The sequence below is a fragment of the Melopsittacus undulatus genome, chromosome 5 (assembly GCF_012275295.1).
Source record: "Melopsittacus undulatus isolate bMelUnd1 chromosome 5, bMelUnd1.mat.Z, whole genome shotgun sequence".
NCBI lineage: Eukaryota > Metazoa > Chordata > Aves > Psittaciformes > Psittaculidae > Melopsittacus > Melopsittacus undulatus.
Genome location: NC_047531.1, coordinates 34,869,278 through 34,896,646, shown reverse-complemented (window position 1 = coordinate 34,896,646; position 27,369 = coordinate 34,869,278). Strand labels below are relative to the sequence as shown.

The 27,369-nt window shown below is 40.7% G+C and overlaps 1 protein-coding gene across 2 annotated transcripts in view; it reads right to left on the bottom strand.

Moving 5' to 3' along the window:
* GRM3 (glutamate metabotropic receptor 3) overlaps nucleotides 1-27,369 on the bottom strand; it is a 46,121-nt gene that overhangs the window by 4,280 nt on the left and 14,472 nt on the right. Inside the window, exons 3-4 of one of the 2 annotated variants that reach the window (XM_005143349.3) lie at nucleotides 6,947-8,013; nucleotides 1,890-2,064 (exon numbers count right to left, since the gene is read on the bottom strand). In XM_005143349.3, coding sequence (XP_005143406.1) covers nucleotides 1,890-2,064; nucleotides 6,947-8,013 — 1,242 coding nt within the window. The remainder of the gene's footprint in view (nucleotides 1-1,889; nucleotides 2,065-6,946; nucleotides 8,014-27,369) is intronic. The other variant, XM_031043962.2, reaches the window with a different exon arrangement.

Here is a 27,369-nt window from a genome sequence, read left to right as displayed (position 1 = left end):
GGATGACAACGATTTTTTTGAAGTTTATAAATGACTAAACAGCTAAGAAAAAAAAGAAAATTTATTTAAAATAATTTACAAATAGATGGAATAGAGTAAGGAAATATTTTCCTTCTTAAAAATATTTGCACTCTGATAGACAGTGAATTCTCAGTGTTATTTTCCCAAATAGTCATCCCAGATGGCAACTACAGGGCTTTTTCCACTGGAAGTGGTGGACCTATTAGTCCTACTTCCATGTCTATGTCTTGCCATGGTCCAGAATGACCAAGAAAGATGAGCAGCCCCGATGCAGCTAGGTGCAAGCAGTAAAAGACTGCAGCCACCTTTCTAAACGATTAAGTAGCAAAAGATTGTAAGCCTGGATTTTTATGCTTTCTTTAATGTCTGAAAGCTATTCATAAATGTAAAAATGTGCACGCAGGTTGCCTTTCAGTTGGATGCATGCATGTACACACACTTCTATTATCCAGCCATTATAATAACCCCCCCCAATTCCAAAATATAATCCTGTATAAAAGTATCTGTGAATAGAAATTGTTTCTGTCTGAGCTTATTCCATATTATGAGAAAACAAAAAACCTTGAAAAGACCACTTGTACAAAATTCTTTTGGGATGAAAATAACCTCATGCGATTTACTGTTTTGCCAAGGGACCAAATTTCTAAAGGCTATTGGGAATCCGTCGGTATTTTGGGGGTGCTCAGCACTCTGGGCACTTAGTGCCATCTGATCTCTCTTGGTTTAAGTTTCGCAAAATATCAAGGAGATTTCAGTTTCTGGTGTCAGGGTCTGGATGCTGTCCTGACTGATGAAATGGAGGATGTGTAGAGACACACGGCTGCTCTGTTGTTAAGGGACCCTGAACATTAATAAATGATATAATTTGGAGTAGAAGAGCCAGAGGTAGCTGGGATCCTTTACCTCCTTATCCCTGACAATGTGATACACAGCAGGGTCCCAAGTTCCTTCCATGTTCTGTCTGAAATCTGAAGTGCCAAAGGTTTCCAGACAATTTTAAAATGTAGGTTTTGATACTCAAAAACCCAAGGCCAGGTTAGTGTGAACTCGCTGGCAAGCCTTGCTCTGTGTCCCCCCCTTTCCTCTGTTTTGTAGTCCTTGCATCATTATAGTTGTAGTGTGCTTTTTCAATTAGCTTTTCCAGGTCAAACATGCTGTCCACAGACCTCTGTGAACAAGGTGCTGTGTGCTCCCATCCTTGACTAGTTAAGCTTGACAAGGAAAAAGAACAACAAACATACAGGTAATCTATTTCTCCTTTTTATCCAAAAACGTCTCTGGGCAATTCACCCAGAAGAGGAGTAACAACCTCAAAACAGAATCACAGATGTGAATCTGCTTAGGATGGAGACTGAAGATGAAGGAAAGGAGAGAGCAGAGCAGATGAGCTATTCTTGCAACAGAGCTTCTCATGGCTGTGGAACTCAACAAAAGGTATTGCTCACATTCTGCATACACGTACAGTTTATGACACTCCTTGCATGCATTTGCTGCAGGCTTGGAGCCTTTCCTTATAATGCAGGCAATAAGAGCCATTGAGGGCATGGTGACCTAGGTCCTGCCAGCGTGTCACTTTGACAGCAATACTCCAGGGCAATCTGTTCCTGTTTCTGCTGCAAGTGACAGCTACAGGCAGCCTGCTCTGTGTAGGCTGGAGTCAGATCCCCCAAAAAGCTTCCTGCTGAGTTCAGTGAGTTCAGGGCAGGCTCTGAGGTGATTCCCATAGAACAGAGATGGGATTTTCTCTCCAGACACAGAGTGATACTTCCACAAAATGCATAGTTCAGCCTATAAAGATATTTCTGTGACTGGTAATAAACCCACTTTGTCTTTATCCAAACCCACATCCTTATAGAAAGGCTACTTACACTGAGAGTAAGTGGTGCCGGTCCCACTGACACTGAATCTGTTGAGATGGAGCCTGTGAGTTACCACGTTCTTCTGGGGCTGGAAGAGGATGATGTGCACCTTGGGGGCGAACAAGCAGCCCAGCACAACAAAGCCGCTCAGACTCACAGAGATGCACATGGTGGTGGTTTGCACCTAGGAGAGAGTGGGTGCAAAGCACAATGTTTCAGTATGAAAGTCTCTGGAATGCAGAACATTAGAAGCATTATCATACAACAGTAGGAAACACAGCCCTGGGGGTTTGCAATGGGTCAGGCTGCTCTGAACATCTGGCTCATCCTTATCTTCTGCAACCCTAGGATCATATGAGTGAGGTGCATGGCACTGATGGTGCTCATGTCTCTGCAAAGCAATGCAAGATTGACTGTGTTCTCCCTCATTTTAGTACAGAAATGATTGTTCTGCTCTCTTTCTCTCATGTCTCATGTCCTTGATTTCTAAATTGATCAAGAAATCCTCTGCACTGCTTATCTGAGCAAAGACATTCTGTCTGCAGTGGAAACCAGCTTGCACATACAGTATTTTATGTGGGTTTACATTTGATTTCTCATGCAAAACATCCATTTGAAAACAAATTTAATCTCCAGCTTCAATCCTAATCAGAGAACTTGAACAATTCTTTGCAGGAGTATAAGAGTGGAGTAAAAGCTGGTGACATTTGTCAGACTGGGTCTGAAAGATGCCCTGATTTTGAAAAGACATTTTTTGGGGCTCATAAATGTATTGTTTGTAAGGCTACAGGGCTTTTAGTACAGGGCTTTTAGAGTAGTTGCCATGGGGCATTTGTTAGTAACTTTGCTAGCACTATCTTTCTTCCTTACTGTTCAATGGTATAACTAGGTGCCATTTTACTGCCTCTTTTTCAGTTTATATTCTTTTCTTTCAAGCAGATTCCTTAATTAAAATGTTGAATTAAACTGCTTTTAAACTCTGCGGCTTGATGTGAATGATTCTACATCCACGACTCATTTTCCCTTAGTTACAATCCTGCAGTCCTTGGAGATTATCCTTTTTCCATGGGAATGCTTCTCCTATCTCCTTGTCAGAAGTAATTGTGAGAAATGAAAAATAGAATAGAAAATGAACTTTGTTGGTTTATATATATACTGAGCACCAAGTGCTTTGTCAGCAGTGAGTGTAATTAATGTGGCCATATAATAATCACTCTTTACGCAAGGTAGATGTGACAAGCACTATGAAAAGCTACTCAGGTTTCACAGGGTGAATGGACATGGAAAACCCTACAGGGCAAACACAATAAAGGAACACCTTATGCTTCCAGCTGCATGTTCTCCATCACTCCTCTGCATTTTGCCCACAGGGCTCTGCAGCAATCTGTGGTAGGTATTGAACTGGGCACTCTACAGGTACAAGACTGGGAGTTTTCTTACAAAGCAGGAATAAATGAAGGTGGTAGTTTCTAGGTAGGTTCTCTACCAACAAAGCCTTCCTCCCTGCTCTGCTCTGTTGGGGTGTGTGCTGACATAATTATACACTCAATCAATGAAATGATTTGGGTTAAAAATAGCCCCATCCCACAGGGCTCCTTTTAAGCCATGTCACTTCAGTGGTTCAACGTGTAACCTGGCCTCACTGACACACTGACTTATGATTTTGGTGATCAGGTTGAAAATTCCCTTAAACATGGTAGATATTTGGACTGCTTATTTAACCATATCAGGTTCTCTGTGTCTTTGATTCTGAAACCAGTGTGAATCTGCATGAAAGTCAATGGCAACAGAGAAACTTATCTTTTCCATGAGCCCTCCTTCATCTTTTGTCGTGCAGCTGACAGCCAACCACCAAGGCAACAGTTTGCAGAGCAACTTCTGGCCTGTGCTTTGGGCTCCTCTAGACCTTCTGGGACCACTGGAGGACTCCTGGGAACACTTCAAGGAGCACCAGGATGTCCTACTATTGCTGGGAGAGGACTGCTGCAGGAGGCTGTGACTTTAGGAGCCTCCTCCAGCTCCTAAGGAGCTCTGTCAGCTGTCTTTGACCAGCTTGGAGCTGTTATGTGATCTGACTCTTGATAAGGCAAGGTTGGCCACTCTTGTTGCAGGTGGTGGACATCTAATAGTACAGCAGCATGAAGAAATGTGTACAGGAGAGGGGTATAAACTTTGCTGAAAGCTGTATTTGTGTGCAGAGTAAGGGCAATGTCACAGAGCATGATCCCCAGTGCCAGCAAGAGCAACTATCCCTGGCATGTCAGAATTCTTAGGCTAAATTCTTGAGGGAGGATGCAGCTTTGCATCTCTGGGCTTTCAGGAATGCCTAAGGGAGACTGGGGGACTTGTTTTTGCAGGAGAGGTGGAGGATTTCTCTTGTCGAGTTAAGGAGCTATGGGAAGAGGTCAGCAGATTTTGAAGCATAAGACGCGATGAGAAAAAGGCAGAATGGATCTTCCTTGACACTCTGCATGTACAAGAGCCTGGTCTGTACTAGACAAGAACTAGGCAGACTATTTATTGAGCTTAGAAATGGAGAGTCCCACAGTGATGAAGGCTGGAAGTGTGTGAATTGTGGCAGCAGGCAGGTGGCTCCTGTTTTACTTACAGAGCTGCAATTATAGCATAGGTCAGTACCTTGGTACTGCAAATAAGGTGCAATCCCCTAACAAGAGAGGAAGTTGCGCTCTGTGTGGGAGAGTATTACAATGAATGGAGCTCTGGCCATCAATGGGTCTTGAGCCAGCTGTTGTATTATGGGTCAGCAAATCTAAGTGAACAACACTGCAGTGGGTGCCTCCTGCAGACTATATGATGAGGAAGAAATAGAAGAGGTATTTTTCAGACAGCTGGAAGAAGAAGAAGTCTCATATTTGGAGGCCCTCATCTTCTTGGGTCGATTCAACAATCCTGACACCTAATGGAGGGACAACACAGCACAGCAGAAGCAATGCAGGAGCACAGTGAGGTCACCTTCCTAAAATAGGGAATTGAGGAACTAATGAAGTGTCCTGTTTTTGTCTGGGATAGAGTTAATTTTTTTATGGTATTTTCTTTATGGTATGGTTCTGTGGTTTGGATTTAATGTGAGAATAATGTTGATAATGCACCAGTGTTTTAGTTGTTGCTTACACTAAGTCAAGGACTTTTCCCATGTTCTGCCAGCAAGAAGGTTGTGAGTGCACAAGAGGGTGGTAGAGGACACAGCCAGGACAGCTGACCCAGACTGGACAAAGGCATATTCCATACCATATGATGTCATTCTCATTATCTAAACTGGGGGAAGTTGGCTGGGAAGGGGGCTGTTTGCTGCTTGATAACTTCCTGGGCATCAGTCAGTGTGTGGTGAGCAATGACAATGTGAATCACTTGTATTTTTCTTTAGTTTTGTGTCTCTTTCTCTTTTTGTTATCTATCTTTTAATCACAATTATTGCTGTGTTTTACTTTATCTCAATTATTAAACTGTTCTTATTTCAGGATAAGCTTTCACCTTTTTCCGATTGCCATCCCCATCCCAGTGTGGTGAGTGATCAAGTAGCTGTGTGGTACTTCGATGGCAGATGGGGTTAATCCTTTATAGCACATTTTGTTTTACATGCTCTGGTCAGGTCTGTATTCATCTCAATCACCTCTGTGCCCCATGCTGGGTGACACAAAGGACTGTTGTGGTTTAATCCCAGCCAGTCTTGAAAATCCCACTCAGGAGATAAGGCTCTAAATGTTGTTTGAGGAGTCAAGTCCTGCTCTTCTTGAGCATTAATGGCTGTGCTGCCCACTCACATGACTATCTGCATTGATATTACTCTCCATGTCCATCTTCCTGATTACTTTGGGTGTTTAGAGCTGTTCCCCAGTGCCTTCCTTAAACTTTTCCTTCATTAGCTTCAATCCATTGCTCGCCATTCTAACTTCTCCTGAGACTGAATAATCCCTTTCTCTCTTTTGTTGCCTTGAAATTATTTGTAGTCTGTGATCATGTCTCCCTGGATTTACTCTTGTCTAGACTGAATATATTTAGCTCTTTTACTGTCACTTTGCGTGTCTTACTGCGTTGTTTGTTATCTATCCTTGTTTTCTCCAGGTTCTCAGTGCCTTTCCTAAGCTGAGAAAAATAGTACTAAACATACTGTTCCAGGGTTGTCATGCCAAAAGTATGTTAAGAGACGTTATTAGCTCCACAGTTTTACATGCTGCTTCGTGTACATGCTACTCCATGTACATGCTACTGGTAATAATACGACCCTAAACTAATCTACCTGTCTTCTGGGAGAAAAGTTGAATTAATGTACTGCAAACTGCTGTAAGGACCAAGTCCATCAGTCACTTCTCACTTGATAATAACTGTGAGACTTCCAGTGGAGCAGATCTGAATCTTTTTCGGAGACAATTTCCTTCTGTCAAAAAATATTGGTTTTTTGAACTTGAATCTTTGGAACATTATGTGACAATTTAAACAATTTAATATTTTTCAAGTTGGTTGGTGAAGGTGACCAATATTTTCTGCTCAGTGAGGTGTGTGTTTTAGCCCCTACAAAGTATAGATACAATAAAAGTTTCTATATTCAAACATAACATTTGTTGGATTTTTATTTTTTAACCAACCCTGTTTAATAGGAAATTTTGAAATTCTTTTTTATTTGGAAGAAAATATCATGCTTGAGTGACAGATTCTTTTGCAGAAGGAAATTAGTTAGTTTGGCTTTTAATTTAAAGCCCACCTCTACCAAATAACCAATTGTGACTCATTCTAGCTCATGATCTACTAGTTTTCTTTGTTAGGACCATGACTTCACATACTGATGTACCAATATGAATACTTAATCCATACTCTATACCTCTATCACAATCAGACCGGCAGCACTAATCCTGTCCACCTCTAACTGTACTTGATCAGTTTGAAATGCGACCATCTTAGAAATATACTAAAACTTGGTAATATTCTTAAGTGGATGTTAGCATGCCTTGTTTGCAAGGGATCCAGGAGGAAAAAGAAACTAAAGAATGCCAATACAATCCTTTTAAGTGCTGCACATGATTTATGGAAACAGAGATCCAAAGACTTACTCTGTAGTCACTGGATGTCACATAAAATATGGGGAGAAAGGCCAGCCAAATGATGCACGTTGTGTACATTGTAAAACCAATAAACTTGGCTTCGTTGAAGTTCTCTGGACATTTCCTTGTTTTGAAGGCATATACCGTGCATAAGACTACGAGGATCACATCATATGTTAAGGAGATTAGCATACTGGAATCTCTGACATTGCACTTCAATATGACAGTCTCTCTCTTCTCAGGAAGAGTGTATCGCCTGGTGCCAGGGGCCTCCAAAATAAGCCACACAGACACTACCACAATCTGTACCAAAATGAGACTCAGGCAGATGAAGACCTGAGAGCTGGGGCTGATGAATTTTGGCCTTTGAGCACCATTCTTTACACCATCAAATATTCTGGCTATGCAGTTCGTCTTTGTCAGAAGGGCAGAATAGCAGACAGCAAAGGAGCTTCCTAGCCCCAGACGACGCAAGGTGCAGATAGCTGGAGAAGGCTTGGCTATGAAGAAGAAAGTCATGCTGTAAGACAAGAAGACCCCAAAGAGCAATATGTAGCACAGCTCACGGCCAGAGGCTTTGACCAGGGGGGTATTGTTGTGCTTGATGAACACTGCAATGACCATAAAAGTACAAATAAAGCCCAGGCATGCAATCGTCACAGGACCTATTGCCCAAGCATCTTCCCACTTGATGTAGTCTTCTGGTAAGTCGTAACAGCCAGTCAGATCAGCTGTGGGCCATTTTCCAGGCCCACAGTCTGCACAAGTGAATTCATCAGCCAAGTACTCATAGGTTTCACAGGGAATACAAATCCAGCAGCAGACATCTCCTGGTTGCATATTCTTCATCTCGTTTGGAGCACAGGGGTCACTGCACTGGGAGACAGGGACAGAGCTCCTGGACCAGTGGATATTGTCCACCTCAAGTGACAAAGTTTCTGCCCACTGACCAACCTTCACATAGGAGTATCTGCCTCCAGTGTACTGGAAATTGAACACGTTGTAACGTCCAATACCATCTCCAAAGGCATCAAATTTGACCATACTGTCAGCATCATTGGGAGGGTTGAATGGAGCTGTGGAAAAGGAAGAAAGAAAGAAAAAGAAATAGTGTTATTATCAAAGCTGCAGATGACATTTTTCATCCCTTTGGCAGGCACAGGTACCTGACAGCTTAGAGAATCCAATTCAAGTGCCAACAGGTAAGTTGAGAGGTCCCTATCTGTCTCATTTATGAATTTGGAAGAAACCTCCTCAGATAATAGAACTCTTTCACTTTACTGCATGAGGTACATTTGTAAGTGTTAGATTACTGAAATTCTTGCTTTCTTTTGCTCTGGATAGAGATGAATTCTCCAATTATTCCCCCCCCCCCCCCCATTATGTACAACTGCTACCTTTCACATTTTCATTTGAAATGAAGAAGTTTGCTTCTAACTGAGACTCAACATTATTTGATGAAATTCAGCTGTCACAAGGTAAGGAAATTTAAATGGTCAGATCAGTGAACAGCAGTTTTGAGGCCAACAGTCTGAAATGCAGTTAAATAGAGGAATCATTCTGAAGATGATGGAGAAGTAGTCATCAAGTCCTCAGTGATTTCTTGTTATACACTTTTCACTTCTCCATGTGTTGTAGGAAGTTTTGAATCCCATGTATTTTGCTCCAATTTTACTACTTTCTGATATTTCTTTTCTGGTCTGAGGTTCTCAGCATGTGCTGCTTTGGTCTTATATCTTGTCTGGGGAGCAGCTATAAAAAGCCACAGACAGTATCTGTGACCTTCTGTGAAATCAATATTGCAGCACTTCCAACTGGTAAACTCTGGAGAGCTGTTGTGCTTTTTTTTTTTTTCATTCATGCGGGGAATGAAGAAATATTAAAAATGTAGGAGGATATTGCATTTACCATGTGATTTATTGGTCACTTACTACAACATCAAAGGTGAACAGCTTTATAGGTAGGAAGCAAAAGGGTTTTTTTTCTTGCCATTGATGCGCAGTAAAGGTGATTTCATTCCCCATTGTCTTTGGTTACACAAGTGGTTCCACTGTCATTGCTGGAATAAATTTCTTTCCCTGCATCTGTGCCTATGCTGTGTTTGAGCATGAGAAATATTGTATAAGGATGTAATATCTTCTGCTGCTTCAACCTCAAGGTACTCTGGATTTCTTGCAATAGATTTATTCAGCTTCTATAAAACACTGAGGCCAAATACTTCCACCTTTACTCCTGCAGTGTTACCTTAGTTTGCAGTACTCCCACTAAGGTCAGTAAAAGGAACAGTTGTTTGTAGTGCAGAAGCCTCAAGTGTTGGATTTGAAGTACATTTCTTTCCCAGCATTTTTCTTGTCTTAGGGCAAGGCTGGAAGATACTTTACACCCACCTATAGTCTCTTCTGGGTTATAGTATCATCCTGGTTTAAGCCAAGATGATGCCTATTCTTATCCTTACCCTCTCCTGCACTTTAGCACCTATCCTGTGCCAACCATGGTGATGAACAGCCTTGGTTTGCAGGATTACAAACTAAGTTTAGGTAATCCAGGAAAGTCTAAGAGGATTTTTTGCTCTTGTTCTTCACTGTTGGCATCTAGTTGCACTACTGTGTAGGCTCACAAGACCTCTGAATGCACAAAAATTAAGAGCAGCATAATAGTCCCCAAAATGTCCAGTCCTTCTGGAAATAACATGCTGTATATTAAACAAGTGGATAAATTCACAATATAGGTTGACAAGAAGAATATTAAGCAGCTTTCCTTCTCTCTCTCCTCCTCTTCATGTACAGGCATGCAAGCTCTTTCATCCAGGAGCAGCATTAAAATGAAATCATAGTGCAGCACTTAACAGCTATTCAATAATATGTTGTCATTGCCAGTGTCTTATTTCATTATTCGTGATACTTATATAGATTGTAGAAGTTGTTAACACAGCAGCACAGTTTTAACAGTCAATTTATTCACTTCAGTGTTATATAGCCTAACTCCTGAGGTGTGCTGAGAGCCTGTGAATTCTGATACCAAAGGATCTGCAGGTAAGCAAGGCAAAGTACAGACTAGTTGCATGAAGTGCGTAGCTTCAAGTGCATGAGCATCCCAGTGCAAGTTATGTGAGGATCAGGAATACCAGCATTTCTCAGGAAAGAGTTCTCCCTGTGTGACATGTTTAACAGCTTCTCAGTTCTGATAGAACTTTTATCATTTTGATAGAGCAAAGCATTTGTCTTCGACTTTGCAGGTAGATCCAGAAAGCAAAGTAGGTAATCTCACGTATAGTTAGCTTGAAGCTCATGTGTATGTTGCCTTATGTGACGCTGTTCCCACTCTACAAATATGAAGGAAAGACTTTTGTAGGACAATATGTTTGAAGTCCACCACAACTTGTAGCTTGAAACGTTCATTTTTTGTGTCTACTGAAAGAGGAAAATAAATCACAGTCCTTCAGATGGAGAGAATGAAACAATTTAACAAAACAATGATGGATTAAATTATAAGTATAGTGAGCCAAAGCCTACTAATGAGCCCATTGGTGGAAGCAATTAATATGACCACTGATTACATACTAAATCACTAAGGCATTTTAACTGGTATTTATTAACATATTCTAGATCCTGCAGAGCTGCTGCCAAAAAGTCATGTTTTCAGAAAATATGATGTAATAACAATAATAAAAATAAGATGTTCACAGGCAAGAATGTAGTGTCATAATAAAAATGGATTTTATGTTACAGAGTAAAAAAAATAATTTAGGTGTATTGATAAGTGATTTTCCCAGAGATGATGTCAGGCCATGTCCTAAGACACTGAGATTTTTTTTTAAGTTATGTTTCAGTTTGAGAGCAAAGCTACAATCTTTATAACAGGTAGTTCTGGCAAGTCTTTTTCAGAGCAGTAGCTAAACTGTTTTGGATTCATCTTTTGGGACATAGGATCACAGAATGGTTTGTGTTGGAAGGGACCTTAAAGCTCATCCAGTTTCAACCCCCCTGCCACGGCCAGGGACACTTTCCACTAGCGCAGGTTGCGCAAGCCACATCCAACCTGGCCTTGAACACTGCCGGGGATGGGGCAGCCACAGCTTCTCTGGGTACCCTGTGCCAGTGCCTCAGCATCCTCACAAGAAAGAATTTCTGCCTAAGATCTAACCTGAACTTCCCTTGTTTAAGCTTGAATCCATCACCCCTTGCCCTACCACTACAGTCCCTGATGAATAGTCCCTCCCCAGCATCCCTGTAGGCCCTCTTCAGATACTGGAAGGCTGCTATGAGGTCTCCATGCAGCCTTCTCTTCTCCAGGCTGAACAGCCCCAACATTCTCAGCCTGTCTCCATACAGGAGGTGCTCCAGTCCCCTGATCATCCTCGTGGCCTCCTCTGGACTTGTTCTAACAGTTCCATGTCCTTTTTATGTTGAGGACACCAGAACTGCACACAATACTCCAAGTGAGGTCTCACGAGAGCAGAGTAGAGGGGCAGGATCACCTCCTTTGATCTTCTGATCACGTTCTATTTGATGCAGCCCAGGATACAGTTGGCTTTCTGGGCTGCAAATGCACACTGCTGGGTCATGTTCTGCTTCTTACTGACCAACACCACTATGAGGGACATGGGTCTACCCATGCTGTTAACTGAAAACTATCTTAGTTTTCAAACAAACAAACAAATTTTGTCTCTTTTGAGCAACATCTTTGAATCTACTCTACCATTTGCACTTCATGAAATAAATTATCCTTACCCAAAGCAGTTATCCAAGGGAAATTCTGTAAAAGAAGTTACTAAGGAAATGAAAAGATAATTAAAATGATTTAAAGATAAATCAGTAGTGCTTTGTGCTCCAGCTTGAAGCAGCTCGGCAATGAAGATGCAACTGCAGTGACATTTATGAGAACAGGAGAGATGCTCTGCAGCAGAAGACAAACCTATGGAGTCATGGTGCAGGCAGCCCACCTCTGTCAGCTCATTGAAGAAATCCTATTGGAGGAGAGGATGCCATTATGTAAGCAGAGGACAAGCTCCTCCAGCTTCAGATAAGAGACAAAAACTGTAGATTTAAGACTGCTTTAGTAGCAGATATGGATAAAAACATAAAATAACATCAGAGCTTTTGTATAGTGAATTAAGTAATTTTGTTTCCATTTTCCTCCGGTGGTATCATCTTTTCCAAGAATGGCATAGCTTGCAAGCATGTGCTTTTGTGCTGTTAGAAGCAAATGAGTTACTTTCATTTGGAAATCTTTCTTATTTTTGGAGTCAGTATATTTTGATATGCAGGTCTTGGTGACATGAAAGAAATCAGAATGTTCTTATTTTCTTATTTGGCAAATTTTTTCATATTGGGCTAAAACATTGTTTTAAGAATGCTTCTGATTCCACACATTGGCTCAGATGTCTGAAAATTATCTCAGGATTTTTTAACCAGGATGGGTAGATAAGGAAAACAAAGCAGTTCTCATCCTAACTAGGCACTGGGAAACTTTTAAGTTACTGAGCGGCCTAGGAAAATATGTCATTTTAACTGGCTTGAAATCAGATTGAGTTTTGTTTGCCAACAACTTCTTTTGGCCAGGAAGGATATTTTGCATAGAGTCTTGAATGTGTCTGGCACGGTGCTGAGTGTATAGATGTAGTCTTATAGAAAACATCCTCAGTAACACTTCCTGTTAAAAAGGATGACAAGTATGCCTCCATCTGAGAACATCCTTCACATCCGATAAAACACTCATCTGTTCTTTGCTTGCAGAGTGCATTCTTCCAAAACAAGGTACAGATCAGAGGCACAGCTCACTAGCTAGGAGGCAATTTATTAATAACAAGGCTTGATGAAAGCTCTGCAGTTTTTCAGCATGGCAGTTTGCAAAGCTGTGGGATTTCATGTGGTTCGGAAAGAAATATAAAAGGGACTATTGTGTGCACCAAAGACAGATTCTTCAACAGCCTGTTGGCCCTAAAGACTTCCAGCCAATAGACTATAACGAGATCGTGATTAAAAAGAAATGCAAATGGAAAGAGGGAACAGACTGAAGTTTCTGAGGAGTTGGGTAAAACCTCCTTACTCTCACTAGATGGTGCTGCAAAAACTCCGAACTCCTGATTGAAGACTGAAAACCAAGACAGTTATTTATGTAACTGATAAAAGACGGGTTTTTTTTTTTTTTTTTTATGCCCCCTACTCCTTCCTGTCACATATCCTGGGCAATGTCTTTTTAAAGCACTGTAAGGAAGAGCCTTGATAATAATATAAAATGATATGATGTGTTTGTCCAGTGGGCTTATCTGCATTTGTGATGCCTTATCCTGAACAGTATCACAAAGGATACTGGAAATGCATGTATATTTTCATTTTCAATTCTTTTTATCTAGATATGGTTTGTTGGGTTCAAAGAGACTTATTTCTGCTTGGCCAAACATACAGACCAAGTAATGGAGACCTGATGCACCCACTTCGGTTTCTATCTTGGCATAACACATCTATTTTTACACCTGGTAGGCAGAAGCAATGTTGAATTTGGCAGTTTAAAAGTTAGCAAAGGAAAAGCTCGGAGTGCGGTGTCACTAGATTGTATCTCTCCACAATCAATAAATAATGAACAGGCTTAGAATATCAGTTTTCACAGAGGCAAGTAGTCACTTTTAAGCTCTGCACCATCGTTTCTGGATGTGTTTGGGTCAGGGAGGTTGGAACTAGGTGATCTTAAAGTCCTTTCCAACCCTAACTATTCTGTGATTCTATGATTCCGTACGCAGTATTGCTTCTTTTCCTGCTAGAAATCAGTGAGACTGATTAGTCTTCTACAAATGTAATTTTCCTATCTATCTCTACAGATTTTCCTTTCAACTCAATAGTGTCTCTCTCAGGTTAGAAAGTTGCTTGTGTAGGAAATACTCACACATGCCATAGACCACAACAGTGTTTGCACTAGTCAGAGACAGAAATGTCTCCCCAAGCATAATTGCATGGATCTTTCATGTGGGTATCTGCATATGAGTTAGTTATCCCTAGCTTCTGTCTTAGCAAAAGAGGATGGGCATTTCTAAGGTTCACCTCAAAGCTGGTACTAGGATAGCTCAGCTGACCTGTAGCTGTGCTTTTTCTGCTGACCATAATAATAGAAAGTAACAAGCTAAAATACACCTACAGTTTGTGTATCTGCAGTAAAGTGAGACGAATATCACCAATATTTGGAACAGAAAGGCTCACAGCTGGAGTGCTAAGTGATAGCAACTCGTACAAGCTCTCTGCAATGTACCTACAAAAGGGTGTCTCTTACAAGCTGTCTGCTCAGGCTGCTGTTGCTGCTGTTGTGGCTAGAGAACAGGGCAGGAGAAAAGTAATGTGAATGCTGGCAAAATAAACTAAGAAAGGTTTGAAAGTTTATAAGAATTCATTGAGCTTGTCATTATGTTTGGCCTAGCTGAACACAGAGCTCCCCAGTTGCCTGTCCTGGGAAACTCTTGCCTTGAACATCATGCTTTACATTTTCAGGTGTGTGTTGTTCTCTTGCTTTTGGGCATATGTGTGGACTGTAGGACTTGGGACAATGAACTAGATGCTAAGTTACAAACCTCCATAAAGGAAATGATGAAATCACTCTTATTGTTTTAACAAAATGTAAGGAATTAAAAGGAGAATTCTGATTTCTGAAAGGATTTGTCTTTTGAGAGATGGAAGGCAGAAAACACATAAATGTTTTGTAGTCATTATATGTATTTTGGTTAAGGTTGCACTATTTCAAATTTACAATAAATCAAACATTAATGAAAAAGCATCAGAGGTGTTTTTCTTTTTTTAATAAGTCTGCTAGGTTGATAATTGAAATGAATGATTTGTGAGATTCCAACACAGCAATGCCTTTCAATTGATACCATTCTTTTAATTTAAGATTATCCACTTTAGGAAACAGCTGGCACAAGAGGCAAAATGCATGCAAGGTAATTTATACTAGCAATCAACTTGCAATTACAAAAGAAATTAAACCATGACTTTAAACTGTCTAACTCCTCCCTCAGGCCAGTTAGTTATTTTGTAAACAGAATCAAAGGGAGCTCGTTCCCATTATGAAGAATTATGGTCACTGTTAGGGTGACAACACAAAAGCTAGGGAGCAGGGGCTGTAACTTCTGAGCTGGTCTTTGGTATCTCTTGAAATGTTTTGGTCTGAAGAAAACATGGGTTGGCTGGTGAGTTATCTGCCCGTTGCTGGACATTAACGTTGCTTTCATAGCTGGGGGTTTTTTTGGGACTTTCTGTTAGACCTGGGTTTATGAGTTCCCTGTGTCCTATTTGGACTTCTGGGTGAGGGACATTCTCATTTAACCTCAGTGCTGGGAACTGATGCCTTGCAGAACTCCTCTCTTCTCAGTACATCTAGGGTGCAGATGAAAGAGGTTGAAGCTGTGCTTTAATTTCACCAAAATTCAATTTTGGACTAAGAAAAGGGCTTGGTTATGTCACATGGGCATGAATATTTCTGGTTTGGAGGCAGCATTCCATGATGTGCTAATTCAACCCTGAGACTGTGTATGGTAGCTAATGGCTAAGGAAGTGTGGAATACCTAGTAATATTTTGTGTCCTTCTTCATGAGCCTGAAGGAAATATGAATAGATTCAGTTATAAGATATTAAAAGAAGTTTGTCAAAACATCCTCTCCTCTGTGGGGACTTGAGGATTAGAGAGGTGTTTCCAGACAGTGTTCTGAATAATTTCGTTAGATAGTTTGCCCTTAGAGATCAGAACCAAATGAACCATGAAACAGACCCTCTGGCTGTTATTTCTTGATTGACTTGTTGTGAAGACACTCCCAAATCAGGTGGGCTCACATAGATTTAATTACTTATAATGCAATACTATTATTTAGTACTAGTAATACCATAGCTGTGATTCAAGAAATTTCAAGCTTGTAAAACAAGCAGTACTTTTTATTAGGCTAGTCTATAGGTGGAAGACGTGCACAAGCTTTCAGGTCACTTCATCAGATCATCAGAAAAATAGCGCTCAGTAAAAGTGACCTTCAATTATTTTGAAGGAAGAGCTCTGCTTGGAGTTCAGTTTATCAGGATTTTATTTCCTCCTGGAAACACAATTTCACTTTGCAAACAGCCTCATTACTACCCATTTGCAGAGTAACTGCTGAGAGCTTCTTGTTTGCTTCTTTAAAAGCACAGTTGAGGAACACAAGGTCTGATCAAGATGCAAGGCAAGATACAGCAAAGAGACTTTATACCAACAGCTTCTCTGCTTTTTCCAGATATGTGGGCAGTCTAATAAAGGTATTGCTTATTCCTAACACTGTTACAACCCTATGCTATTATTTTTCTTAAGAAGCTACTGAAAATTCTCAGCAATCACCCTACAAATTGTTAATATAGAGGTCATTTTCAAACTGAAATTGTATTTCAGTAGGAAAATAAAACCATAAGTAGTGAATTCTAAGGAAAACATATTTTTGAAATAACTGAAGCTCAAATGTATTGAACATTTTGTGGGGAAAACAGGAGTTGTTTCAGAGCTGGATTAAAGAAACAATTCCATGGCAAATTCTTTATGCTCAGGCATATTATGAAACCTAGTTATAGTGTTTGGCATATCTGACATAATGTTGGCAGAAGAGAAGACTTGGACTTCAGCTGGAGATGTAAATGCTTCACATATTTTATGGTATAAGATTCTCTTTTTTTCTGTGAATATATGTGTATGAAAAAAGTGGCCTATATTTCTTTAACCTAAACTTTATTAAAGTGTTTCTATTTGGTGTGTGGCTCCTATAGTCAGTGGAGAGAAATATACACCTCCAAAGGTGGGCCCTAGCTAAACCGAGTTGCCATCGGGAGTCAGTTTCCTCTGTTGACAGTTCTTCAGTTAGTTTCCTCTGTTGACAGTTCTCCAGTTATTAGACCACAAAGTGCTGTGCCAAAGAAAGCGGCTGGCTTGAGTTTTAGCCACTGATGGAGAACTCTTCAAGCTAATCATAGAATCATAGAATAGTTAGGATTGGAAAGGACCTCAAGATCATCTAGTTCCAACACCCCTGCCATGGCCAGGGACACCTCACACTAAACTATATCACCCAAGGCTTCATCCAGCCTGGTCTTGAACACTGCCAGGGATGGAGCATTCACCACCTCCCCTGGGCAACCCATTCCAGTGCCTCACCACCCTAACAGTAAAGAATTTCTTCCTTATATCCAGTCTAAACCTCTGCTGTTTAAGTTTCAACCCGTTACCCCTTGTCCTATCACTACAGTCCCTAATGAATAGTCCCTCCCCAGCATCCCTGTAGGCCCTCTTCAGATACTGGAAGGCTGCTATGAGGTCTCCATGCAGCCTTCTCTTCTCCAGGCTGAACAGCCCCAACTTTCTCAGCCTGTCTTCATACAGGAGGTGCTCCAGTCCCCTGATCATCCTTGTGGCCTCCTCTGGACTTGTTCTAACAGTTCCATGTCCTTTTTATGTTGAGGACACCAGAACTGCACACAATACTTCAAGTGAGGTCTCACGAGAGCAGAGTAGAGGGGCAGGATCACCTCCTTCGACCTGCTGGTCACGCTCCTCTTGATGCAGCCCAGGATACAGTTGGCTTTCTGGGCTGCAAATGCACACTGCTGGCTCATGTTCATTTTCTCATCGACCAACACCCCCAAGTCCTTCTCTGCAGGACTACCATGAATTTCCTTTTTGCCCAACCTGTAGCTGTGCCTGGGATTGCTCCGACCCATGTGTAGGACCTTGCACTTGTCATGGTTAAACCTCATGTGGTTGGCATCAGCCCACCTCACAAGCGTGTCCAGGTCACTCTGAATGGCATTCCTTCCCTCCAGCGTATCAACTGAACCACATAGCTTGGTGTTTTCAGTAAAGCCCTCCACATACCTTCCTTTCTAAAGGTTTGAGTCTGGATTTCGTTTTACTGCTTTCCATATAATACTGTGGCATCTAGAAACTTACATCTACTAAAATGACAGGTTAAATCAGTTTTTGATAGAGTATATCTCATGTATGACCAACTGCTGACTCAGCCAATTGAGCTGTGAACAACAGTGAAGTTCAGTAAAAAGATAGTGAGATAAAGGATATGAACTGGCTTTCAGGTTTATTCATGCATATCACACACCAGCTGCAAAGGTAGCATGTCACTTTTCCCATAGTGTTTATTGCTGTGCATTATCCTATGACATGCAAGCTGAATCCCCTATTAATACTTGGAAGTTGTTCTGCTTTCAGGAAGAAAAGATAAATCTGAGAGCACAGAATAATTTTTGCTAATGTTTTGTTCCACTAAATCACTTCAGCAACATCAACAGCAATCTCTGCAGCTCAGGGGAAAACATAAAAACAAAAAGTTGATTTATCTGCCTGTTTAATGGTGGAAGCAGAGACACATTGATAGGCTTAGACTGATAAAGTGTTTCTGAGATCTAGAAAGGACATTAACTGCACTGCCTCAAACCTTCATCTGACTCGAGGTATTTTCTTGTCTAAAGAGCCTTTAAAGTTGGGCTTTTTATTCTTTCAGTTACTGGATCATTAACTAGCCATTAGCTATTTATGCAAACAGATGTGCAGATGCAATAGAGGAAGTTTAACAAACTTTTTCAGCACATTTTTGTCAGTTCCCAATAGCAGCTTCATACAAGTGTCTTTTCATACAAGTGTCTTGTTTGCCACTGTCTGGTGCAGGTGTGCTCTGGCAAAGCAGGTCAATCTCAGCCACCATGCTCCATCCACCAGGGTCATAGATAACTGTTATGGAAAAATCCTGCTTCTGGAGAAATTCTAGGTAAAGTTATAGGGGCACATGGTGTATAGTTATTTATGGCAAGGGAAGGGACCACAAGAGCATAACTTTCTGTTGTCACAGGCAACTATGTCGTTGTTGCTTAGACTAGAAGGGTCCAGCAAACCCACCCTGTACACTTCTGCATATGATCAAGCATTTTTTAGTTTTCTGTGGCTAATTAAAGACCTATTGTAAAAGATAAAGAGCCACAAAGAAAGAGTTCCCACAGGAAGAGAGCAGGCGAGTTCTGTAGCAGAAGGACAGGAAGATGCTTGAGGCTCCAGAGCTACACATAAACAGTCAGCTACTAATCACTGCAAAAATTCAACCTTGGCAAGAGGGAGGGATTGTTTTTAGATTACAATCAATAAGAAGAAATGCACATATACAGCATATGCAAAACATAGTAAAAAGACAGAAGAGATAACAAGAAGTTACAAGGAGAGTAATGGCAAGGAAAGGAACAAGGGAAAACTCAGAAAAATCACTCTGTGACTGTCTGTGTCCTGATTACGGATGCTGCAACTTGTCAGTGCTGCTACTTAAACACCAGGAGGTTCTCCCTCCCCTTTGGCAAAGAAAGGTTGCTGCTTTGTGATTTGTTGTTCACTCCTTGCAAATGCAAACTCAACAATCCTACATCGAGTGTTCTCTTTTCTGTAGAACTGGGTTAAGTAAATTCAGGTTTTAAATAACAGTGAATGAGTACTCTTGTGAGTATGGGCATGTACAAACGTGTCTATGCATGCCTGAGTGTGTGTTTTCTGATCCAAACTTCCCATACTACGATGTGATTGATACAGAGTCACGGCTTCAAAGTGATGTCAGATGTGGCCATTAGGAATCACAGTCCACCCTGAAAGTCCACACGCTCTTAGCTACAGAGTTATATGGGTTTTCTGTGTCACATACAGTCTGTGTAAGGACTTTGTACAAGGCTGTGCTTTGCTCAGCTTTCTTTGTTTCCACTGAGCATGTTGCAATTCCTTCCTTGGCTAAAACTACCACTTGTTCCTAGCTGAGCCTTGTATTTCAGCAGCTGAAGTGGTAAATATTTCATATGTACAAAAGAATTCCACATTAGCTTATTCTGTTGTCCATAAAATTGTCTGGAATCTGTGTATAGCAGCAAATAGGAAAATGTACTATAAGAAACCCTTATTGAATTGAGGAGCAATTGCACATACACGCTTAGAAAGTGAATGTCTCTCAGTCATCAGAAGTACTCCTGAATTTCTTCTGTAGGAAAAATGCTAGATATATGTGTGCCATTAGTCTAGAAGAGATGAGATGATTCATGTAATGGCAAGTAGAAAGATGGGCTTGTAACAAGGAAAGCAAAACTGCAGGAGATGAAAAGTGGATAAGAGACTGATGGGGCAGGGGCCTGTGTGAGATACATTAACCTCTGCATATCACTGCCGTTTTTTGCTCTGTGTTTTTTTTTTCCATGCACTAAGGAAATAACAGTGAGTTTTGGTGTGAAGACCCTACAAACAAACTTAATGATATTGGTAATTATTTTATGTCTTATAGTTGGAGATACTGTCATTCTGACTTAGTGTTTAATCCCTTGGCAGCTCAATAGTGAGCAGGGGAGTTGAACTTGATTTACTGCTCCATGGCTGGAGCAAGAGGTAAGAAATCAAATCAAAGGATTGCTCATGTCCCTGAGCCATACTACAGCCAGGGTTTTGTGGACATTTTTGTTAGAAGTTCCTCTGCTTCTGATACTCCTGTACATGAATATGTGTCTTGTTCCCCTGCCTTGAAGAATTTTAGTGTTCTTTGTATTCACTTGTTACATCCTCAAAGTACACTTTCATGGCAGGAAGAAGGAAACAAAAGGAAATGACTCACCAAGATAACAGCAATGAAATATCTTTTCACATTATATTCTGTATCTGCTAAAAAAATAGCCATAAATTTTGCAGTGATGCCAAAGCAGACATTCTCCAAAGTGCCTTTAGAGGTGTTTAGAAACATGACTCTAACAGATGAAGAAATGAAAGTCACCCTTTAAAACATTTGTCTGCCAGGTCCATCCAGTTTGCCGTTAATGGGAATTGTATAGAAGGTCAGATTGTAAAGGGTACTCATATGCAAAAAGAATTTCTACTTCATGAAAATGCAGAGCTGATTGTGTTGTGAATTCTCTTTTTGCAGGTAGGCATGATCTAATGGCCTGAGTAATTGTTTTAATGAAAATACTCACTAACACTTGCATGAATAAGAAAGGCTAATTTGTGGTAGGAAATCCATTCAGTCATTCCTCTGAAAGCCTGGCCCTAAGGACCTCTTTTGATTCATGCAACCATTTGGACAAAGGGAAAATTGTGAATATTTGGGGAAAATCTGTATTAGTTCACATATGAGGGATGTTTTGAGGTTGTGGTGAATTCTTTTCTCTCTTTCAGATAGAGAAACGTGACTGTTACTGAGCAGCTTTTCTCTCACTGTGAGTCAGAAATGGGCAAGACAAGCTTGAAGGAAACAGTTCAGGCTCTGCAGAAAGCTGAAATATATTCTCATACTCATCTGGGCTGCAGTTTAACAACTACAAGAACAGCAGTCAGCTTATGACAGGTTTGCCTGAAAATACACTATGTGGAAACATTGTAGGATTCAGATCAAGATCCATGTCTAGATTGCAGCACTAGACTAGGTCAAACGTTAGTGTCATGTTAATGCAGCTATACTGGTTTGATATCCATTCCCTTTTAGATAGTTAACTTGAGAATGTCTTTGCACTGTGCTCTACTGGTTGAAGCAAATGTGTCTTCCATGAATATAGTGATATTAAGGTTGTTTCTGGAGAAAAAAGCTTTTCTACACATTATGCTTTCAGTTCTGCCTTTTTAGTATAATTATTAGCTGCCAACAAAAATAGAGGTTTGATAAAAATAACATAACATTTGGTTACCTTTAGGATTAGGCATCTGGGTTTCTGACTTTCTGCAGTTTTCTTCATCACCTTTTGAGAAGAGCAGTTTCACTGGGCCTCATTGCAGGTCCAGTACTGAACACACAGGGAATACTCAAACTGTGTGTCACACTGTTCCTGTGTGTCCCTATGCAATCTCCTCATGTCCTTGCTCTCATCTTCATTAACACTACTGTGGTCATATTCTGAGCACAGCCTCCTCCTTTTTCAGCCCCTTAAATAGCACCTCGGCATGCAAATGGGGCCAAGTGAGATTAGTTTTGGAAGTACTGAAGTGCTCCTCTATAGCAGGTAATAGAGAAGAGTCTGGTCTTCCCATTGGCTTTTCAGAGCCAATTCAGGTGCTAAAATGTAAGGAGTAAGAATCCTGACTGAAACTCTTTTATCTTATGATATCATATCCTTCCAGATCACAAGGAGAAAGAAGCAGACCTGAAATCACTTATATGTGGATGTCTCTCACAGGTAAATCTGCATGAACGATAAAATTACAACCCCATGGTATGTCCTGAGCTGTCCCCCTGTTGCAAAGACAAGTGGGATTGGAAAAGAGAGCATGCATGGTTGGGTATGAAAAGGCTGTACAACTCTTCTTGCTTCTCAGAACACTTTGACTGTACAGACCTCGGTGTTTGGGACTTGTGACGTTTGCCAGCAAAACAAAAGATGAAATGATATCTATTATAAAACAAGCAGCAGGCAAATAAGAAGTCTAGGAATTAGAGAAATTAAGTTACCAAGCTTTCTCTCTCCCAGATAAGTTAATTGAGAGGAATGCTCCCATTTTCAGTTTCTCTGTAAACACAGGGTGTCTGATCTCATCCTCATTTATACACCTGCATAGGTAGTACCCAATCTAGAGATTTATAAGATGCCCAAAGGCTACATTATTGATATGATAAAAGCAGCTGACTATAAGCTATATACAAGCCACTGGGTATATAATTTAATGTTCTTTTTTTTCACAGCTCAGCTGAAGTGGTGGGTTGTATAAATATTCAAGCAGAGAAAACTGTGATGGAAGAGCTATTTGCTATTTTAGGGATGTCAAAGCGCCTTCACCTAAATATGCCGCTATAACAAGTTTGGGGCCACTGCTAGCCTGTGGTTTCTGCAGACTTTCCAGGAATGGGACCCAGCTGGGTAAAGGCCAAAGGCAAAAGACTCCCAGAATCTTTCTGAGGACTTTGAAGAAAACTTGTTGCTGCTTTGGGCGCTGCTAATGCTGCATTTCCCATCTTTCTGTCTGTGGGAGCTCAGTGCCCAGGTCAGGCAGTGGTGGCAGCAGGCAGAAGGACCTTGCTTCCCAGTTAGGTAGGAATCAATGGTCCAGCACACCTTGACCTCTGCTGCTGGAGCTCATCTCAAGAGGCAAGAACACAATTCAACCTCTGTTCCTGCTCACTCAACCTAATTATTGTTAATTAGTACCAAATGAAAACATGAAAAGGCAGCATTTTATGATGATCTCTGGATAGATAACAGACACCATTAACAGGTAGGTCATTGACCTGCCATGAATTGTAGTTCTAATGATAATTTTATTTGGAGGATATGCTCTAGAGATAACACCTGTGTCCTGCTGCCAGGCCAGGTATCCAATTTACATAGTGCAGTATGTGACACAGAACACATCCAGATTGTTTGCCATCATGACACCTCAAACCTAAACTAGAGGATGAAAAGGTTCCATAGTATTTTAATTTCAAGCAGTTTAGATCTATAAAGCCCAGAGCAACTTGGTCTGATTGTACAGCTGATCCTGCTTTCAGCAGGAGGTTAGATTAGAGACCTCCTGAGGGCCCTTCCAACCTTTATTCTTTAACTTTATGATTCCATGTATTATGAATTTGTATTTTACACAATTATATATATATATGAAAATATACATGTGTATAAACAAAGTACATAAATACATTAATATATACACATAATAAAAGCTTTAGGAAAGGCTAAGCAGAGATTTCTGCCTAGGAAATCCTTGGAAGGGTAATTCTGCCCAAAGAAAAGGAACTGCATATCCCCATCAGGAGCTAGGTCTGCAAAGAGGCAACTGAATGCAGGAGAAAGTAGAAGGGGACATCAGGAAAGCCAGGATGTCAAAATCTCGCTATAGCTCTAGGTGTGTATATACCAGCGTAAATCTAATATAGAGAGAAATATGGGACGATGCTGTGCAAGTTCAACTGTTCCTCTGCTCTGAAATAGAAACTCTCAAGTGCACTTTCAGAGACTATCCCTTAGCTACTTTCATGGTTTTAAATGCTACGACACATTTGTGGTCCCAGGAAAAAGGCCATAATTTTTCCTATAAATCCTAGACATCTTTTTCATGCATATTTTTAATTAATATCTTGGGGAATTTACTCTACATTTTCCTTGGGTTTATTGCCCACAAATCCATCATGAACTATGCTTGTAAAACCTTTACGATTAACAAGGTATTGGATCTCTTTTCCCGTGAAAGTTTTACCTTCACCTGAAAACAGTGTTCTGGTTGATTTTATGACAAAGTATCACAGGGAGGGCCAGGAGGACCTTGCAGCTGACTGAGTGCTGGAGTCAAGGGGGATCTGACCTGATGAAATAGGAGCTCATTGGGTGAGATAATGGAGTAGCAATGCTGTCTGCTGCAGAGCCTGGGATGTGAGCTCTAGCCTTAGTCTGCACATGTACTCACAGGTACTCCCTGCTGTAAATCTGTACCTGGCCTTTGAAGTTTCTGCATCTGTAACTTGCCTGTGGTAGCAGATGCATCATTGTTGGTCTCTGCTCCATGCCAGCTTGGCAGGACACTGAGATTTGAAGTGGACTTTTGACATGAAACATTTCTGGCTAGATCCCAGAGCAGGGATCATACAATGCTGCTGTGCTCAACAGCGAAGTGACATCTGCTTGTTGCACATGACTTTTAAGCCCTTTCCTACTTGGGTGGAACTGTTGTGATGGAGATGGTCTATGAAAGTATATGTTGTCACCATGGAATTCACCAGTGTTCAAGAATGAAGGAGAATGCAAGTTTGTGTCTCCATATTATCTGAAATGAAATCTTCAGTTTCAGTGACTGGGTCAGAGTGGGGGGAAAGAAAATCACACAGAAACTTAAGATTAGGCAGGAATAACAGTTTTGTAACATCAAGTACAGTGGATGGAAGGGGAGAAACCAGACCTGACTTATAACCCTTTTCTCATTTTGAATAGTCATTCTGGTTAGCCACAGGAGAGCATTTTGTCCAGTATAAGCTAGATTGGATGAGATAGGCTTTGCTGTAGAAGAACTGGATTTCTGAACATATCAGGATGGGCATGACAGTGACTCTTGTAGTTGTGGAAGAAGAAAGAGGAAGGAAAAGACACTGAGTATTATAAACAGATGCATTGCCTAAGATTTTAATGATCTGTTTTCCAGGGTTACTACTTTGGCCAAATTCCTCCTACCATTTGCTGTGGAAATTCAGAGTGCTGCAGAAGACAGTGGACATGCATACATCCCTAAACCCAGCCTCCTGATGCCCACACAATATCTGGATGCTGGTGAGAAGTTGAATTTACTCCATGCTTTCTCCCATGGAGCCCTCCACTTTTGCTCAGCACTTCTTTGTTGTTCTGGCAATACAAACTAACAGCCTCTTGAACTAGCATCCCTTTATCAGCAGAGGAGCATCACGATTCAGAACATCAAGTGCTGCACTTGTGCCCTCAGGAGGGAACAGAGAGGATGGAGAGATCAAGAAGATGAACAACACTATACCTCTTTGAAAGGCCAAACAAGCTCTGAGGTGAAGTGAGTGTGTTTATCTAGAGGCTGGGCATTGCTTTCTCAGATCCTGCTGCTTGAAGTGGCAATCAGGCACAGGCAGCTCTTTTTCCTCTTGCTGAAAAGACTGAGGATATCACGACATTTGTCATATATGTAGTACTAACTTGCAAGCAGATAATGTGCTTGGTGTATCTCACAGACAATAAGGAATGAAATCTCACCCTGCCTTCGTGTTACACTGTAGTTCTATGGAGTTATTTCAATTTAATGAGAAGAAAGAGAAATAAGTAGGACTCTAGAGATACTAATGAAATACCTGTCACAGCATGTCAGCAGCAGTGGCAGAATGAGAGTGCTCAAATCCTGGCCAGTCCTCTGCTGCAACCCTGCTGTTAGCTAGTCCCTGAGTATTTCCCTACAGATCCCATTATTGCTGTGCCAGAGAGTCTCACTTCAGGCTTTCAGCTTAAATGGCAAGTGAGAATCTTAGTTGCTCTGTGTTCCATCTGTAATCAACAGCAAGAGATGTAGGGGCAAATCATACCTCACATGGGCTTTGCAATTGGTGATCCCCTCCATTAACTGTAATCAGAGACTAACCAAAACTAATTCAGGTCTGTAAGGTAAAGGTCTAAAATTGCAAAGCCCCACACCAATCGTATAAATGTACCCTATCATTTACTGATGTATTTGAAATGCACAATCACCTGTTTATGGAAGCTGGGGTGATGCATTCAGGGCCATTTGTTGGATTTCTTTCACGGCAAGCTGCAGCTTTATGCACTTGAGCTCATCTATTTGTACCTCTGCCTTTCAGCAGAGGAGGTGTTGCTTAAATAGCTGTTAGAGTGTGTGCGAATATGGTTATCACTGTTATTTTGTTTCTTGCCTGCTTCCTTTTGGTGGGCATGGATCATTACCTAGACTAATGGAGAGAGAAAATTCACAGCCTGACTTGGTTGCAATGTACCTGATGGGTTGGTAGCTTCCATGCCATCCTCTTTCTGTACTGAGGATATGTACTTGGATTTGGAGATGGAAATATGAGAGCATCGTTGATAAAATGTACCATGCAGTAGGGTCTTGATATTGTATTAACATCATACCCAGAGACTTTCTTCAATCAGAAAGGAGCACAAGTATATTCTTGGCCCCATGGAAGTCAATGGCAAGACTTATATGCATTAAAATTTCACACCTTTCTGAATGGAAGAAGGCATAGGAGATTTGCTGATTCTCTCACTACATAGAAATCACTCATTTGCATAAAAAATAACTCACATTAAAACATGGATTCACATTATAATGGGAGAACTGATAACAAAAGAAAAAAGAATTATATAAAATACAGAACAAGACCATTGGAAAAGAGTGTGGCAGGGTTTTTTAATGTTTTAAATTGGAAATGAAAATTATCTGAAACTAAGCTCTTCAGAGTTTCAAAGATTTCCAGGTTCATTTTAAAACGTATTTATTTGTTTTGTTTTCAAAATTTCAAACTGACAGGTTTTCATTTATTTATTCTTCAACTTGCACAGCTTCAACTTCCAATTCATAAAAAGTATGGAAGATATTTCAGTCTAAGTGAAAATGGATTTTTCTATCTGTATCTAAATAAATATTTCCCTGGAGTTTTGGTCAAAGAAAGTTATGGTTATTTTGACTTTATGTCTAAATGCTAAGTGGGAAAATACTTGGGTCCTTAAAAAATCCCTGTACGATAGAAAAACAATTGGGAATCATGTACTGAAACCAAGATTGCTTAGTGACAGGCTAAAGCTGGACTCTAGTAAGAGTGTATGCACTTAAGCCTATTAAAATATCTAGAGTGTCAGAAAAAGTTTCAAAATAGTTAAAATTTAAGTTATTGAAGTGCCTGTTTGTTTGGGTGGGTTGTTATGGTTCTGAAGTGTCTCCCTGGCTGGTACAGGCTGTTGCATACCGCTGCCGTCCCTTGC